We start from the raw sequence: 17,079 nt of genomic DNA on the forward strand, positions 1-17,079 counted from the left end.
GCTACTCTTTACCTCCCTTGCCTGCCACACGCTCCCTATCCCGTGGCGGCCCACGGGTCCTGGGAGGACAGCCGAGCACTGGGCCTGGGGAGGGGCGGCACCTCACCTTAGCGGAGCCTCAAGACTGTGGAGCCCCGGTGCTCCCCCAGACCCCTAGAACAGTCCAAGCAGGAAACAAAGTCTCTGCTTGACAGATGAAGAGATAGAGGCTCAGAGAGGGGCAGGGACTTGCCCCAGGTCACTCAGCAAAGTGAAGGAGTATCTCGAATATCTCTGGCAAGGAAGAGCCCACGTCTGGAGACAGAGTAGGAAGAGCTGAGGGTGTGCTGATGCCCCTGGGAAAGGGCCAGGCAGGGCTCAGTCAGTTCTCATATCCCCCTTTTCTCTCCCCCAGGGTTGGGGGTGGGAGGCAGGGAGGGAAGGAGCTCTGGGCTGGGAACAGGGGCTTAGGTTCCGGTCCAGCCCTCCCCCACTGCCTAGAAGTCCCCCTGCCCCAGGGCAGCAGGCGAGCCTGCCAATTCTCGTCAGGCCCGGCTGGGCTGTTGAAGAAAGCGGGTGGGGGGGCGGGGAGGTGAGGCTGGACTGATTTCTGGAACGTACTGGCTTAGACAGCCAGGCCGGGTGATTTTTTTGGCTGCTTAGATGAATTTTTGGAAACATAACAATGTTCAAAGAACCTGAGCATTCAAGAGCCGGGAGGGACCGTACCCCACTCCCTTGCCGAGACTTCAGCTCTCCTAGCGCATCTCCAGCCAGTGTGCTTACTGCCCCCGTTCATACGCTGCTCCTGACGGGAAACTCAACACTTCTAGGGGCACCTGCCGTCTTCCGACAGCTTTGCCTTTGCGAAGACTATTCCACTAGCAGAGTTAAGGTCTGCCTCTCTTCTTCTTTCTTTCCTTCATTCCTTTCTTCCTCCGTCCCTCTCTACACATCTCTTGAGTGCCATCTTTATGTCTGATGAGGACACAAAGATGAATTCACACGATCCTTGCCATAGAGGAGCTCACGGTATGATAGGAGAACAGAGGCATAGACGGTCTCAACGCAGAAGGCTTCCTGTAGGAGGTGCTATCTGAGTTGATCTTCAAAGTACGAGCAATTAAGGGTAATAGAAGGGCGTTTCCAGGCCTAGGAAGCAGCATGTGTGAAACATCCTGTCTATTCTGGAAATGACAAATATGCTTCAGTCTGGCCAGGCACAGGGTGGGAGAGATGAGAAGCGAGGCTGGCATGGTCAGCAGGGTCTGATTGTGGAGGGTGTAGAAAGCCAGGCTGAGGAACACGTCACCAGCCCCAGTTCTGTTCTCTGCCACACAGAGTACCAGCAAAACTGCAATTCCCAGGTAGAACCTCTCTTGTCCTTCGTGGCATTTTCCTATACTTTCCCTTTGGTGGAGGACCTTTCTTTGGGACCCCTTGTGATCATGGCCCCAGGATGGAGACTGGGCAGGTGGGACAAGGATCCTGAGTCCCTAGGCTAGCCCCAATCCAGCTGAGGCCAGGAATTGGGTGACAGAGCATTTACTGTGAGGAAAATCCGGTCATGGTTTTTCTGTGCAAAGGCAAACTTGCCAGTCAGCACAAGCTTCCATGCTTCACAGACTCTAGATCTTTGACTGTCAGAGCTGGGGGGCCCTTGGCCCTCTGCAGCTCCCTGCAGCTTGACTTATACACCTTTACTGTCCCTGCCTTCACCGGGCTGCTGGTGCTCAGAACAGCCCAGAGGGAGATTAGGAGACAGGGCCATTCTGAGCTGACCCAGAAAACCCCTTGGTCATTTCGTCAGCCATCCTGAGAGACGGGACCCAGGGCCACCACTCACATGCTGGCTCTCAGTCCCTGATCTTCTCTGCCTGCCTCAAGGTCAAATGTAAAAGTCTTAAGACATGGACACGATGCTCTCAGAGCAACAGGGGCATTTTATGAGGCGAGGCACACAGAATGTGCTGGAAAAAATGTCAGCAGTGGTGGATAGATCATCCAGAGCACATGAGTGGCTGTGGCTGGGATGACGGTTCCCGGGCCCAGGAAGAGAGAATTCAAGGGCCCCAGCCATGCAGATTTCTGTACATGTGCCTCGGGTCTTCTGCAACATACGTCAGCAAGTTCAGTTCATTTCAAACCCTGGCCAGCGGCTGGTCCTCAGGGACCAGTGAACTTAGGCTGCAGATGTCTGTCTAACTCACACCGGCTCTGGCTGTCCCATCAGCACATGTCTACCTGATCAATTGGCCCATCCACCGGCTGCCCACGTGGTTTTCTTTAAACACTCGAGTGCTTGGTGGAGGGAGAGTTTGAGGTCTCCCAACCTGCCCAGAGGAGGGATCTGGGGGCTCTGCCTGTGATCATGGACCTGGACAGAATGACCTTTAAAGTTCCTTCTAAGAACCTGGGATTGGGCTGCTTGTTGCATCTCGATGAGTTCCTCTAGGCCAAGGAAGGTGGCTGTATTTGGCCCCAACGCAGAGCCTGGCACTGTGTGTGTTTGATAATCACACACTACATTAATTTACCTCTTTGGCCCCGTGCCTGGTACAGATCTGGGCATGCGGTCAGATGCGTGGACTGTTTACCAAATGCTTCATCTTTAATTAACCTCAAGCTCCATCTCAATACGTCTCATGCCACCCTCTGCCCTGAACAGTGGGGAATCTGGCCTGTGTGTTTCTAATTCCTTTACACTTATCTCATCCAAATAGCACTCTGCACGATGTATTTGATGTCCAGCAGGCCTTCTGAGTCTGCTTTGTAAGTCAGCTAAGCCCCTTCCTGCTCGGAAATAGGAAGTCACATTTCTGCCAAGGATAAACGGACTCCAGCCTTGGCTGGGGTCAAGTTCAGTTTACAGTGTGGTACCCATGGGGCTGGCTGGACCCTCTGAAGCAGAGCTCAGGGCTCCTGCCAGATCTCAAGTTCAAACACATCCATCTGGGTCAGAGCTAAAAAGAATTCAGCTGCCTGCCAAGATGCCTGTGGGACTTCTGACCATCCAACGAGCTGCCCAGAATTCTACTGTCTCAGAAGGGAGACCGCTGCCAAGCTGGGCACAATGGCCCTGATTCTAATCAGACGCTACCAGGCCTGCCAGGGAAGCCCATGGCGCAATCACGCCGGGGAGCACTGAGCTGGGAGTCAGCAGACCTGCTCAGCTGTGCAGCCTTGGGGAAATGCCTCACCTCTCTGGGCCTTATTTTTACTCTCACTGTTATTATTTGTCAAACAAGGGGCCCTTTCTGCTCTTGGGTTCCAGGACTCTGTAACTGATGAGCTGCCAGCCCAGTGAGGGTTCAGGGCTGGGAGGCAACCAACCTGGGTCCTGTGTCTTCTCAGCCACCACCTTGAGGACAGAGGAGCTGGTCAGTTTCTCTGAGTCTCCCTGGCCTTCTTGCCCCCCTTTGGCTGCTCTGCCTTACCAGGCCCATCACAGCTATCCTTCAGCCTCTCTGATTTGGCAAGAAAGCCTCTCATCGGCTTCAAGATAAGACAAGTTGGGACATGGGACACGTGGGAGAGCCCGTTGCCAGAGCCCGTTGGCTAGAGGGACCAACATGATCACTGTAGCCAAGTGGTCTCTTGGGCTGGAGTAAGAAGCGTGAGCTGGCCCATTTGGGTGAGACCTGCCTCCCTTGGAGATTCCCTGTGCAAAGAGACCACAACAGACTATGGTCTAGGAGACAAGCATTGCTTTTGAATCACACTGATCTAGGGCCACGTCCGGGCTGGGTGACGTTGAACAAGTCTCTTTGTCTCTTATGGGGGTTCAGTTTCCTCACCTGTGGAACGGGGCCAATTGTATCTCACAGAACTGGCGTGAGGATCTGTGATAAAGTGAAAGTGCAAAATGCCTGCCACACTGCAGGCTCCGGACAAATGGCAGCTCTCATTACAAGTATCATTACCGTGGGACTCCTAGAGGCCCTGTCTCTGAAACTGCCCTTCAGTGCCCACTCCTGCCCTTCGGTTCAGCTCACCCCACTTGGCCGTGACTTCAACAGCCTCTCCTGTAAGCCAAGCTGGATTAACGATACCAGAACAGGTTGGTCTGGACTCATGGCCCGGATCTCCCACTTGCTTTGTGACCTGGGGCAACAACCTTACTCTCTTTGGCGAGTTTAACCATCTGTCACGTGGGGCTGTGGGACCACTTCCTTCAGCACCAACATCCCTTCCCCCACCCAAGAGCTTTGGCTGGAACACATACCAAGAGGTCTGGAGGGCCAGTTCACAGACACTCAGGGTGTTCAAAATAGCAGCATTCTCTTTCCTAAAGTACCTTCCCAGCCCTAGGATGCATCCAGGGGAAGGAAGGACCGATAGCGTTCACATCTCTGGCTCCCAAATCCAGCTTCACAAAAGCTAAGCCTGTCTGCCTGCCCCTCCCTCTGAGGTCCCTACAGTGGGAGAAGCCAAACCCGGACGCTGGAGGCTTCTGCTGACCCAGAAGCAAGCCCGTTCAAAGCCACGGTCCCCATGAGGTGGCAGACGCCCTGGCAACGTGGGTTCACCTCCTGGGTTGGCGATGGGGCTAGTTAAAGTGTTATTAACATTGGCCACATAAAAATAGTTTTATCAGTAGAATAAATACATTTTCCTTTTTTAATATGGACACATATTTTACAAAACAGCCCCATAGCACTATGGGAAATTAAGATCCTTCTACAAAAAAGAAGATGTAACTCGGGTACAATAAAGCTCTAGTGTTCTAACAGATCCCGTCTGGACTACCCATGAGGTGTCCGGCACCCCTGGAGGTGGTGGCAGGGGCCGTGGGTGTGGCCGCAGACCCTCCCATCGGTTTCTCTGGCTTCTTTCTCTGCACCCGGCAGGGAGGTGGGCGGCCGAGGTCAGGAGAGCCCGAGGGTGTGCAGCAGGAAGGGGGCTGTGATGCCGGCAGCGATGGCGGGGAGGAGGCCCAGGGCGGGCTGTGAGCGGCTGGGCGCTGAGCTGCTGGCCAGCCCCGGCTCTTCCTGCTGCTGGCGCGGGTCAGAGAGCTGGAAGGGGGGCTTGGCTGTTCCGGAGCTGTGCGTGGTCTGGAAGGGCAGTGGTGGTGGCGAGGCGGTGGTGCTGGAGGGAGAAAAATACGTGGAACGTGGAACAGCCTGTCAGCAGCCTTGTCCTGGGCTGTGGTCTTAGGGTTCAGATCCAACTTTTTATTGAATCTGGTTTTTTCCGCATAAAATGGAGAAGGAAACAAAGGGCTCAGACAGGGAAAGTGAGCAGCCCAGAGCCACACAGTCGACCTCAAGGGTGACCACTCAAGAGCACTGGGTCCCAGGCAGAGAGAAGTGAAGTGTTTCAGAGGAGATCCATCTGGGGTCACGCTGCAGCAGGCAGCCCTCTCACCTCTGTATGCAGGTGCCCCTGGCCTCCTGCTGCCCTCCCCTCCCCAGTCTGAAATAAACAGAAAACAAAACGAAACACACAAACAACCGCCCCGTCTCACCCTCATTATCACGGCTATAGTTTACTGAGAGCCCACTGGGAATCCGCACTTTATAAGTAGCATCTCTGGTCCTCAAAACAAACGTTCAATGCGCACTAGCCCCTTTCACCGGATGAGAAAATGGAAGCTCAGCGAGGCTCCCTGGGCCAGGTCACAGAGGGGGTGGGGTGGCGCCTCGGGGGGCAGGCGTCTCGGGGGGCAGGCGCCCTGGTGGCCTCGCTCTGCCTAATCACAGGGAGTGTCAGTGAAGGTGGTCCCTCATGAACTTATAAAAATAGAAGCCAATTTGGAGGTCATGGGTGAGGTTCTTGGCTCAAGGAAGCCTACGTGAAAGAGAGGGAAGTACCGAGACAGAGAAATAAAAAGAGATGAAGTGCAGAAGGAATTGGCGGGTCAAGGCCAGCACTTGGTGGCATCGGGAAGTCGAGGGGAGGGCGGGGGCCAGGACCAGGTTACTGGCTCAGGTCCTGGACAGAGAGATAGGAAATGATGAACAAAGAGAGGGGCAGAGGGCAGGACAGGGACTGGGGAAGAGAGCTGACAATGACGGAGGCATAACAAAGAGAGACCAAGGGGGAGAAGGCTCTGGGCTGAAGGAAAGGGCTGGGTCCCAGAAGCGATGGGCTCATGCCTGCCCTGTGCAGCCCCGGGGGGCAGGAGGCAGAGGGAGATGCAGGGGGAGGACCCGACAAAGCCCATCACCCCAGAGGGTCAAAGATGGGAGGGGAAGGCCAGGGGCAGGGGGCGCACAGAGGGGCCCCAACCCAGTGTGGAGCCTGGATGGCCTCCAGGAAGAGGTGACACTGCAGTCAGCTGTGAAGGCCGCGAGTCCAGCTTGCACATGGCTGAGGGCGCTCCCGGCGGCGTCTGCGCCCGGCACGTAGGACCCATTAACATCTAATCCTCACGACAACACTACGAGGCAGGTAAGACTATTATCCCATTTTACTTGTGAAGAAACCAAGGCACAAAGAGGGTAAGTAACTTGCTCCAGGACACACGGCAGGGACAGGATCTGAACCGGGCACCCAGGGGGTGCTCACCAGCAGTTGATGGCGGGGCAGGAAGCTTGCCTCTCCCTGAGCATCTGCAGAGTGGGCAGCCTCCTCCACGTGGGACACTGCCTGCTCTGCAGTGCTTACCCTCCCTCCCTGATGGGCTGTTCACTCCCCAGGTCAGCTGGGATCCCCCCGTCCCCGGTCCCACACTGGCCACGTTTCCACATGCTGGGCATGAGGCCCCGACAACTGGCCGTATCACCGCGGTGAGCTCTGTAATCATCACCACTGCAGCCCAGCCCCACCTCTGTCCCGGCTGGACCCTCTCACACAGCCTGGTTCAGCCTCGGGCGGTGGTGGGCAGGGCAGCCCGGGGGTCACAAGCACATCCCTGCCTGCATGGGGTCTGGGACACCTGCTCTGGCATCCGTGTCCGTGTGCCCTCAGAGAAGGAGGGGCTTGTCACTCCCTGCCCTGTCCCTCCCCCTCTCCTCTAGTCCTGGTCACGCTGTGGCCACAGGAACCCACACAACCTTGTGTGAGGTCCTTCTCACCCTGGACTCTACAGTTGTGGTGTGTGTGTTCCTCTGTCTATAGAAACTCCCAGAGAACTAATCAGGAGAGGAGGGAGCGAATGCTTGTCACACACCATGGGTGGCAGGAAGGTGTTCCTGAACAGAGATTGTGTGGGAAGCACCGGAAAGGAGGGGGCAGACCAGGCAGCTTCGAACGCCCCTTATGACTCCCCCAAATCCGGCCCGTTGTACCTCCCACCCCACGCTGGCCTTCAGAGCACCCGAGACCTCTCACATGGCCTGCTGCGGGCTGACCTCACCTTTCTGGCCTCTCCCAGCACACACCACCATCCCCAGTCACACCTAATGTCCTGCTGCCATTTTCTGACTCACCTTTGAAGGCCTGATTCAACAGTCTCCTCACCTGGAGGCCTCTTTGATTTGTCCTCCTGCCCCTAAGGCCACCTGGGAGAGTTGAGTCTCCCATGAAGCCTTGCGCATTTCTCACTGATCACACTGTGTCACTGACACCTACTTATGCGCACGAGGTTTGAATGGGTTTCATATGTAAGGTGCAGAACATTGCCAGGCGCACCGGAAGTGCTGTATGGTGTTGGCTATTTTTAGCACTATTATTATGTGTGTGTCCTTGTCTCTCTCACTAAAAGAGAGCACTTTATGGAGCACTTCCTGTGTGCCGGCAGACACGTGTCATCTTATCATTATTCCCATTTTCAAGATGGGGAAACTGAGCCTGAAGACGTGCACCAGGCTGTCTGCCTCCCCGGCCCCAGCTGGGCTGTGGTACCATCCCTAACTGCGCAGACGGAGAGCACGGGAGTGAAGCATGGTTCTTCCCGCCGAGACCTCGCACACCCGTGGGTGGAGGCTTGCCCGGGTCAGAGAGGAGGCCCGCAGTGGCCTCAGTCCCTGGAGGGTATTGTGCCCACGCCCAGCAGGATCACTACCACAGTCCCTTCCCTCTCCTTCTTTTCTAATGAAGGGTTCCTCCCAGCTGCTGCCCCCATCTTTCCAGCCCGAGCAGCTGGGAGGCCAGGAAGGCTGGCCTCAGGAGAGGAGGCTGAGCTGCCACTTGGGGTGCCCAGAGAGGGGCCCAGCAGCCCCCGCCGTCAGAAGCAGGACCAAGTAGGAATCATGAAAACCATGTCTCACAAGGCGCCCAAAGGCATTTGCTTTCACACTTTGAAAACCAAAGATGCAAACTCCCCCTTGGAGCCCGAGTGGGGGAATTATTGCTTGGAAGGAGTCCCAGGAAAACGGGGTGAGGTTAGTGGGGTGTGGACAGAAAGCCCCCCCAAATGCCCCCACCTCTTGGGCCCACTCTGCTCGCAAAGCCCAGTCCAGATCCCAGCCCCACCCCCCAGGCCCTCGCTGGGGAACAGCGTCTCATGGCAAAGCGGCCTCGAAGCCAAACCAAACACTGAGTGTTCCCAGGCTCCGCAGACGGCTGGCACCAGGGGCCGAGTGCGCTCGCAGCCAACAGGGCCCCTTGGTGGGAAGGGGCCCTCTGCCTGGGCGGAAGGCGGAAGCCCGATGTCCCCGTCTGTTGCGTGACTTTGGGCAGGTCCTGCCCTCTAGGCCTCAGTTTCCCCGTGTGTACAACGAAGGAACAGCATCAGACCCTCGGACTTGAAAATGTTTTCTAGCAGCAGAAGCCAGAAGTGAGATCTTAGGCAGAAGCCCAGGTATAAAGCCCAGGAAAGCAGGGCTGGTGCCTGAGACGTGTCAGCTGGCTGCCCCAAGGCTCATCTGTAGGGCTTCCTGGAGTAGGGCTCCAATCCTGGCACTAGGGGGTCTCTAGGAGCCATCAGGGCTGGGGCTGGGGAGTCCTGGAGCTGTGGCTTTCTTGCGATACAAAGGTGGTGGGCTCCTCAGCGGAGTCCGAGGAGACAAAGTGGAGATGGAGCTGGGGGCACGAGGGCCTGGCTGACGGGTGGCCCTGCTGGCCGGGGTGGAGCTCGCGATATGACCCAGCTGGAACTGTCTGGGCAGACGGGTCAGACGCAGGCAGAGATCTAAAGTGACCGGCTTGCCCACAGCTCCCTGTCCTGGTACCTAAGGCCCACACCAGCCTCCAGGCCTTTGGCCACATGGTCTTCTCTGCTGGGAATGCCTTCACTCTCCCCTCACTGGGTCACTTCGACTCTCGGGGCCCCCAGCCCTCCAGCCCCCGCTGGCCGGCTTCCTCGCCAGGCAGAGGCAGAGTGGCCGTGACTCCAGGGCTCTTTCGGCTGCACCGCAGCAGGGAGCCGTCCCTGTCCAGCCATGACCCACGACTCTTGCTGCTCTATCCCCACCAGCACTGGACACGGGCTGGGCACCCGGCATGTAGCCAACTCGCTTCTGTTTAATGATGTGCTCACCCAGGGGCTCATTTAAGCCTAATATGCACTGAAGGCCCAGGAGCCGCTTTCTGCTGGGAGATGGGGCGTGTGGCATCCTAGACCAGACTCAGAGTCAGCCACCAACACTGGGGACAGCTGTTACTGAGCGTCACCGGTGGTCTGAGGCCAGCTCACCGCCTTACAAGCACCATCTTTTTATTCTAAGCCTCCGAGTGAGTACGAGGAGGAGCCGGGGATTCTGCCTGAATGCCTCTGTGCTTTTATCCACTGAGTGACCCTGTTCCCCATTTCTCCTGGGGGCATCGTCCTCTAATCAGACGAGGTCCTGGCCTCATGCAGAGATGCTGAGCACCCTGTATGGTACCAGCAGAAAGCCTGGCTGTGCTGGGGGAAAGGTGAGCTGGAGAAACTCAGGGCAGGATGGTAGGTCAGCGGGAGGCGGGCAGAGCCCTCCCAGGGGCCCAGGGGGAGGGGAAACGGTTCTCTTCCCCTCTGCGGGGGCTCGGGCCATCTGCTCAACCTCTGGAGAAACCAAGGCCCAGGAGGACAATGACCCCCTGTGCACGTGCGTCCTGAGCCCCCGTCCCTGCATGGTGGCATCTACAGGGCTCTGCAGCCCCCACATATAGATGCCCACCTCTGCACCTGGCTTCCGGCCATGCCCGGAGCCCGGGAAACGCTCTCTTCCCTGCACCTGCCCCCTCATGACTGTCCTTCCCGATGGCCCAGTGCTCTGCTCCCTTGTTTATCCAACCCACTGGGGGACTGGGGGAACAACAGAGCTGGCAGGACCCCCAGAGGCCAGTCAAGGCCCTAGCTGTGCAAAAGTACAAACCAAGGATTGTCACAGATCCGACTGATGGGGGCAGTGCCCTGCACACAGTTAGCGTGGCAATGGTCTCCTCCCTGGCGTGCCCCCTGGCCACAGCCCGGCTGCCTGCTCCTGGCTCTCAGATGTGGGGGTTCCCTGAGACCATTCTGCCGCTGCTGCATAGCCATCTGTGGACACATGCTGGGCCCCTTTCACAGGTCCCCATAAATCATCCTGCCACGGGCTGCTGCTTCTCTAAACTTCCTTCGCTGTGTTTACATCTGGAGTAATGAGGGGCGAGGCAAGGCCAGCCTGCTCCAGGTGGCATTTAGGCCCTCTCCCCACTCGCTCCCCCTCTTCTCTCACTCATGCATGCAGTCGACAAACCCTCAGCGAGGCCTCCGGTGACCCAGAGAAGTCCACCCCAGCTCTGGTCCCCAGGGCCTCCCGGCCTAGAAGCACAAGCAAGCGACTGCCATCTGTGGACCTGTGCCAGGACAGGGGCACCCACGGGATACCCACGGTCGGCGGGGGGGAGGCTATGGGATGCAGGGGAGAGGGGCACAGGGAACACGCTGTGGGGAGGATGGGGAGAAGGGAGGAGACGCTTGCCAGGCGAGGGCAGCAGGGGCGTCTGCGTGGTGCTGGACGAATGTGACCCTCGCATCAGACAGCCCTGATTCTGTAGGTTCTGACTCCATACCTGACTTGCTACAAGGTCTTGGGCAAGTTACCTGACCTCGCTGAGCCTCAGTTTCCTCCTTGGTCAAGCGAAGCCTACTTCCTGGACTCTTGAAAGGGCTGGGGGATGTGAGGGATGTCAGTGGCTGGCACAGCAGGAGCTCAGCAAGTGTCCACTCACATCCACCCCCCGCAGAGAGAGAAGCAAGGACAAAGGTGGGGGTGGGCCACTGCAGGGCAGCACACAGCTTGGCCAGGACGGGGCCCAGGTATCCCGCAGGAGGAGGGCCAGCAGGTGAGGCGGGAAGGAGGCAAAGGCTCTGCATCCAGGCTGAGCAGCAGGAAGTTTACCTGGTGGGGCGGGGCGAGGGAAAGCACTGGGAATCTCAGGCTGGGGAGGGTAATGTGCTGGGACACGGCTAGGAGCCAGAGACCCGTTAGGGCCCCGCCGTAAGATCACAGGTGGAAGATGAGCTGGGAGAGGGGATGGAGAGCAGGGGATGCATCCGGTGGGATTGAGGGGGAAGCAAATGAGAAAACTCTGAACGGAATTAAAGCTCCAAGGAAAACAATATTGTCAGAAGGGCTACAAATGGGCCCCAGGTCTCCCTCCAGAGAGCTCGCCTCTGCTCCCTCTCGGAGAACCGGAAACTTGGGATTGCTAGGAGGATGGGTGGGCTGAGACTCAGGAGTGACGGAAGCTGTGCCCTGCACCTGGGCCCCTCTGGGACCTCAGGGCCGGCTTCCCTGCGACGCAGAGAAACTTTCAACAAATAGGCTGCCGGTTGGTGGAAATTTCCTTCTCCAGCCCAACCAGACAGAAGAAAGTTATCCAGCCACAGTTTACCTGTTGGGACTGAAAAGGGGTTCCCTCTTGCCAAAGAAAAGCTGTTTTCTTCTCCTGAAACCAGGTTCTGTGTTCCAGAGAGACGTGTTGCGAAAAGGAAACCGTGTGGAGTCATTTGCCGAAATTTACCTTTCAGACGCGGTTAGGGGTTGGGGGTCCGTGGCTGGAGCTGGCAGCCCAGCCTCCTGTCACCCTGTGCGCTGGGCCCACTGCTGGCCGGGTCTGGTTGCCCGGCGGGTTGATCGGGGCCCTGGGGGAACGGTCTGACTGCAGTTCTTTATGGGCTGCCAGTGCCTCCCTGGCAGCCTGCGAGCCTCCCCAGGGCTGAGAAGTGGCTCTTGGTAACTCTGTGCCCTCACTCCCGGTGGGAAAGAAGCAGCCCATGCAGGCCACACGAGCCAACTGTGTCGAGGCCAGTATAGCCACAGCAGCGCCTCCACCTCGGGCAGGCTGGGCCACTGGGGCCTCTGCAGAAGCACGTGTCCTGGGAACCCAAGTTAGGCGCTTTGAAGCCAACACAGGCCCGAAGGAGGAATGGACTCTTACTTCACTTGCTGGAAGTCTTTTTAAGACAGCGCACACCCTGCACTTTAAGACAGTGGGTTGGACTCTGTCAACTTTTTGTCTATGACTCAGAGACCTGGCTGAGGGAAGGTCATGAAGGGGGTTCCTGTACGACCCTGGACAAGCCCCGATCCCGGGCCTTGGTTCACCATCTATAAATGCAGAGCTGGGTCCGCGTTTCCCCAAGCTGCTCGGAAGACTCCAGTGCACGTTCAGCACGTGGCTTTCCCCAGCCCTTGTGCCACACATTCCAATACACGAGGTCTGTGGGGGGGCCTGGGGTATTATTTAACAAGTACCCAAGGTGATTCTTTCTGGGGATGCTGAGGAAATCCCAGATGATGATTTTTAGGGTCCACATGGAGACTCTGAGTCTCCAAAGGCCCAGTGCTGGATCACAATATCCAGGGCAGGGCTACTGCAGTGGGCAGGACTCTGTCCTTCCCTGACGGTCACTCCCTGGGTGCTCTGGTGATGCTGTTCACCAGATGTGGAGATTTCTGCCCAAAAGTGGAATCAAGGGAGACTGCTCTGTGCTGAGCCTGCAGGTGGAGGTTGGAAGACGGCATCTGGGTTACAGCAGGGGCTTTGGTGACACACAGGCCAAGGGAGTGGTGCAGGCAGACACACAGGCAGAGGACAGACAGGTAGCAGTACGGTAGGATGATTTCTGCACCTGCCCGTCTCCAGCAAGGTTTTATCGCAAACCCCCCAGCCCCTCCCAAGACAGAGCCCACGCCATCATCTGCCACGTCCCTCTTGCACGCAGGATACCTCTTGCAGCCTCCCTGCCAGCGGGTCGGCTGCTCAGGCCGTCCAGGCCCAGAGAGCTCACAGCTTTCTGGCCGGCCTGTTCCATTTCCTCCTGCCTTCACCTTCTGGCCCATGGGACAAACGGGGTCCGCTTCGCACCCATCACGCATCCAAGAAAGCTAAGGGCAAAGCAGACTTTTGTCTACTGCACCTGAAGGAAGCTTCTATTCCTTCACCTTCAAATGGAGAAAACTGAAAAGTCAGGTGTAAGCGTGCTCTACAAACCCGAAGCATGAACAGAAGGGCCCTCTGGGAATGGGGACAAGCCAGTTTCCGACCGAGTACCCAGCTCCACGCGTCCTTAGAGCCAGGCTCGCGGATAACAGAGCGTGTCCGGCCCTGGGTGGGTCTCAGGTAGGCTGACCAGAGAGAGGCCAGCTCCCGGTAGACCTGCCCCTCCCAGCTCACCTGTCCTCGATGCGGACCCAGAGGTCATTGAACTGCCGCGGCCGCTGGGGTTTGTTCTGTCTCTTGTGCCATTTCTTCTGTCGCCCGAACTCCTCCAGCTGGCTGAGGCTGTCGGGTAGCAGGAGGTGCGGGGACAGGGCTGGGTCCTCCTCCTCAGGCGGGGCAGTGGGGGCTGCCGAGGGGACCGCAGGGATGGCAGCAGCTGGGGTCGCCTGGGCGGGGCTCGCCGAGGTCCCCTCGGGTGGAGGTGCCGGGCTCCGGGCAACAGGGCTGGAAAGGGGCGACCGCATGTGAGGCACGCGTGTTGGGGCGTGTCATTCAGGTGCGACGGGGCACGCAATTCAGTGGGAAAGTTGTCACGGCAGGAGAAGATGCCAGGGTGCCCGGCTGAGGGTCACCCAGGAAAAGCATCTCCTGGTGCTGCGAGATAGAGCTTTGGTTCGTCCTTTCATTTATTGATTCAATAGATATTTATGCAGCATCTACCTGGCACCAGGAACTTTTTAGGTAATGGGTGTTAATAGCGATCAAAATAGACAAAGCCCTTGTCCTCTTAGCGCTTACATTCCGAAGCGGGAGACAGAGGGTAAGGTGGGCCGGATGTCAGATGGTGATAACTGCTGAGGAGAAAAATAAAGCAGGGCAGGAGGGAGAGCGTGGGCCGTGGGGGGAGGGGGCGTCGTTGGCAGGGAGGACAGTCTGGTCCCTGTTGGTGACGTGAGCCCAGACTAGCAGGAGTGAGGGGGTGAGCCCTGGGCAGGTTTCTGGGAGCATATCTGATCTTGGTCAGGGCCTCGTTCATTCAACAAGCTCTGGCTGAGGGACTTGAGGCGAGTTACCCAGCTTCCCTGTGTTGTTCCTCAGTCTCCCGCTCTGGAAAATGGGGACATTACAGCTGGTACTTCCTAGCGGCATCACGGTGATTTTGTGAGTTAACACAGGCAAAGCACTCAGAACGGTGGCTGGCAAAGAGCAGCTGAAACATTTCAGTAATTAACTGGTTTAAATATGATATATTAACATTATTGCTGTGCCATGCGTCCAAGCGTCCACTCGTGCATTCAACGCTGGCCTCCTGAGCAGCTTTCCAGGGGAGGCAGGACTGTGTTGAGCAGCGTAGAACTCAAGGTGGAGGCAGACGGACACGGGTTCACATCCTGGCTCTGCACCTTCCAGGCTATGTGACTAAGGGCAGGGACACAAGTGTCCAAGAAACAGCTGGCTATAAACGGAGTTAATACTACTCACTTCATAGGGTTGTCACGAGGATGAAAGAGACGAGGTCTTAACATAGTGCCTGGCACAGAACCGGCCTCTCTTTAATGTCACCCTCGAGCAAACAGAGCTGTCTGCAGCAGGCACTGACGTGCGATTAAGTGTGTGGCGTGGACTCCACATGCCGCACGGTGGTGCGCAGACACCCCTCAGCCTGGGAACACCCTCTGCTCCTCTCCCTTTTATTCCTCCCTCTCTGTGGTCCAAACGGAATTCCTTCTGGGGACATCTGACCCTGGGGGAAGTTGGTTCTGGTCCCGAGAATTGTAAAGGCAAACCGGCACCCAAGGGAGGCTGTCCCCCAACTCCGCTCCCGCGTGCACGATGGGGTGAGGGGCTTCTCTCTCCTTGAAGGACAGAAGGCCATCAGCTCAGCCTGTCCTCCTCCAGCCCCCACGGCAACCCCAGATTCCCAGGGTCCAGGAGATGCCGCAGCTGCTGGGGAGATAATTCAAAACAGGCAGACAAAAAGACGGATCCAGGAAGCACCTGTGGCTGCTGATGGCTTTTATTGTTGGGGCCTCCTCGGCATCCCGCCCCCCTCACCCCACCCACAGGACTTCAGCCTGCACTCAGAGACTCAGGCTGAGAGCGGGGCCCGCGGGGAGTGGGGGGATACCTGTTCTAATGCCTGGGCTCTGAGATGAATAGGAGCGGAGGCAGCCCCGCCCGCCTGCCCCCCCCCCCCCCCCTCCGCAAGCAACCCGCGCTGTCCGGACCCACACAATGAGCTTTGAGGTGGAGGTCCTTGGGGCTGTGAGGAGGAGCTTGAGGAAGGCCTTGTCCCCGAGGCTACCTTGGGTCCCTCATCCCTCCAACTGACGCCTACCCTTGGCCCAGTACAAACTGATCTGTGCTGGGCTCCAGTGGTCAGGAAGGGCGGTCTGGTCAGGCTGACTCAGGAGATGAGAAGAGGGAGGAGTCCGAGGTGAGAGCGTTTAAGTTCCTCCAGAAGTGTCATAGAGACGGGGGAGGGCATCAGCCTGGAGCTGGGAGACCAGAGGCTCAAGGCCCCAGGCCTCATCTTTGCAGAGTGAATAGTAAGGCTGCAATCATTCCTGAGCGCTCCCACCCCTGAGCCTCGCCCCCAGCCCCTGAGGCAGTACAGGTTGTGGTGAGGACCTTAGGAAGGCCCTAGAGCTAGACTGCCATTAACATGAGCTGTGTGTCCTTCTCCAAGTGGCTTCGCCTCCCTGGGCCTCAGGTTCCTCAATTTTAAGGTGGGGCTACTCATAGTTCCTGCCTCACGGGGTTGTTGTGAGGATTTAACGTGTTAAAAGTGCTTAGAGCCCAACACACAGTGAATGGTCAATAAACATTAGCTAGGATTATTCAAGCTTCTTTTGGACGCTGGATTTTATAACGTCATGGACAGGGGCCGAAATCCCACTCTGGCCATCCCTGTGAGGAAGGTTCCTGCACAGGCTGGTGCACACGTTGCATGGAAGCCCCGGGTTTCAGGATCCTGTTGCTGTCTTCTAGGGCTGCCCAGCACGTGCCAACACCTCTCCGTGCCCGGCCTGGTGCTGGCACTGTGGACCACGGGTGAACCCAGCTGGCCTCTGCCCGCCTGAGGGGGACAGAAAGCCCACACAGGAAGCGAGGATGGCCACTGTATGCAGTCTGTGGCTCTTTGGGCGGAGCGAGTGTGCCCTGGCAAGAAAGTCAGGTGAGGGAATTGCTACCAGGAGGCAGCAGTGAGGAGGCGTGGCCAGAGGAAGGTGAGGACCAGGTGTGGGCAGGGCTGGGACACAGGGAAGAGGCCTGGCCAGGGCTCGTCCTAAATATGGCCCCATCTCGATTCAGGGCCTGGGCATCCACCAGGTCCTCTAGGCAGCAACCCGGGAGTCCTACAGAGTCCTTGCACCCCACCGATCGCCAGTCTCTAAATCTTGAACATCTCTCAAAACTTAACGCTCCTCCCACTCCCACCTTCACTGCTTTCCCACCGCCCTGACCTCCTGCCACTACTGCACACCAAGCTCCTTCCCGGTCTCCCCACCTCCAGCCTAGCCCCCACTCTTGGGTGCCTGGCGAAGGCCAGTCGCTAGGAGGCCCCATCTCACCAGAGGCTCCTTCAAGACTCTGCCCCGCAGGCCTGAGCGGGAAGGCGGGGTGCAGCCTGCCATACAGCACGTGGTCAGCAGGGCCCGTGGACCAGCGTCAGTGGGCCAGCAAGTCCCACGCCCCCAGGTGTCCCAGCTGCTTACCTGTGGATGGTCTGTCCTGCGGGCGTGTGCTCCACCTCCAGCCCTGCCTGCCGAAGGACGTCGATGACTGTGTTGTTCCCCAGAAAGTGACCTGGAACACAAGAGACAAAGTGGGCTCAGCCACATGGCAGGTCAGCAGCAACTG

General features: G+C 57.7%; 1 protein-coding gene across 1 annotated transcript in view; it reads right to left on the reverse strand.

Annotated features, from left to right (window-relative positions):
• Nucleotides 1-4,759: 4,759 nt before the first annotated feature.
• Nucleotides 4,760-17,079, reverse strand: part of TRABD2B (TraB domain containing 2B) — a 215,844-nt gene continuing 203,524 nt past the window's right edge. The window contains exons 5-7 of the mRNA XM_079931414.1: nt 16,935-17,025; nt 13,450-13,719; nt 4,760-5,067 (exon numbers count right to left, since the gene is read on the reverse strand). Of these exons, the coding sequence (XP_079787540.1) occupies nt 4,848-5,067; nt 13,450-13,719; nt 16,935-17,025 (581 nt within the window). The 3' untranslated portion in view covers nt 4,760-4,847. The remainder of the gene's footprint in view (nt 5,068-13,449; nt 13,720-16,934; nt 17,026-17,079) is intronic.

This window comes from Stenella coeruleoalba (genome assembly GCF_951394435.1).
Source record: "Stenella coeruleoalba genome assembly, chromosome: 1".
NCBI classification, from domain to species: Eukaryota; Metazoa; Chordata; class Mammalia; order Artiodactyla; family Delphinidae; genus Stenella; species Stenella coeruleoalba.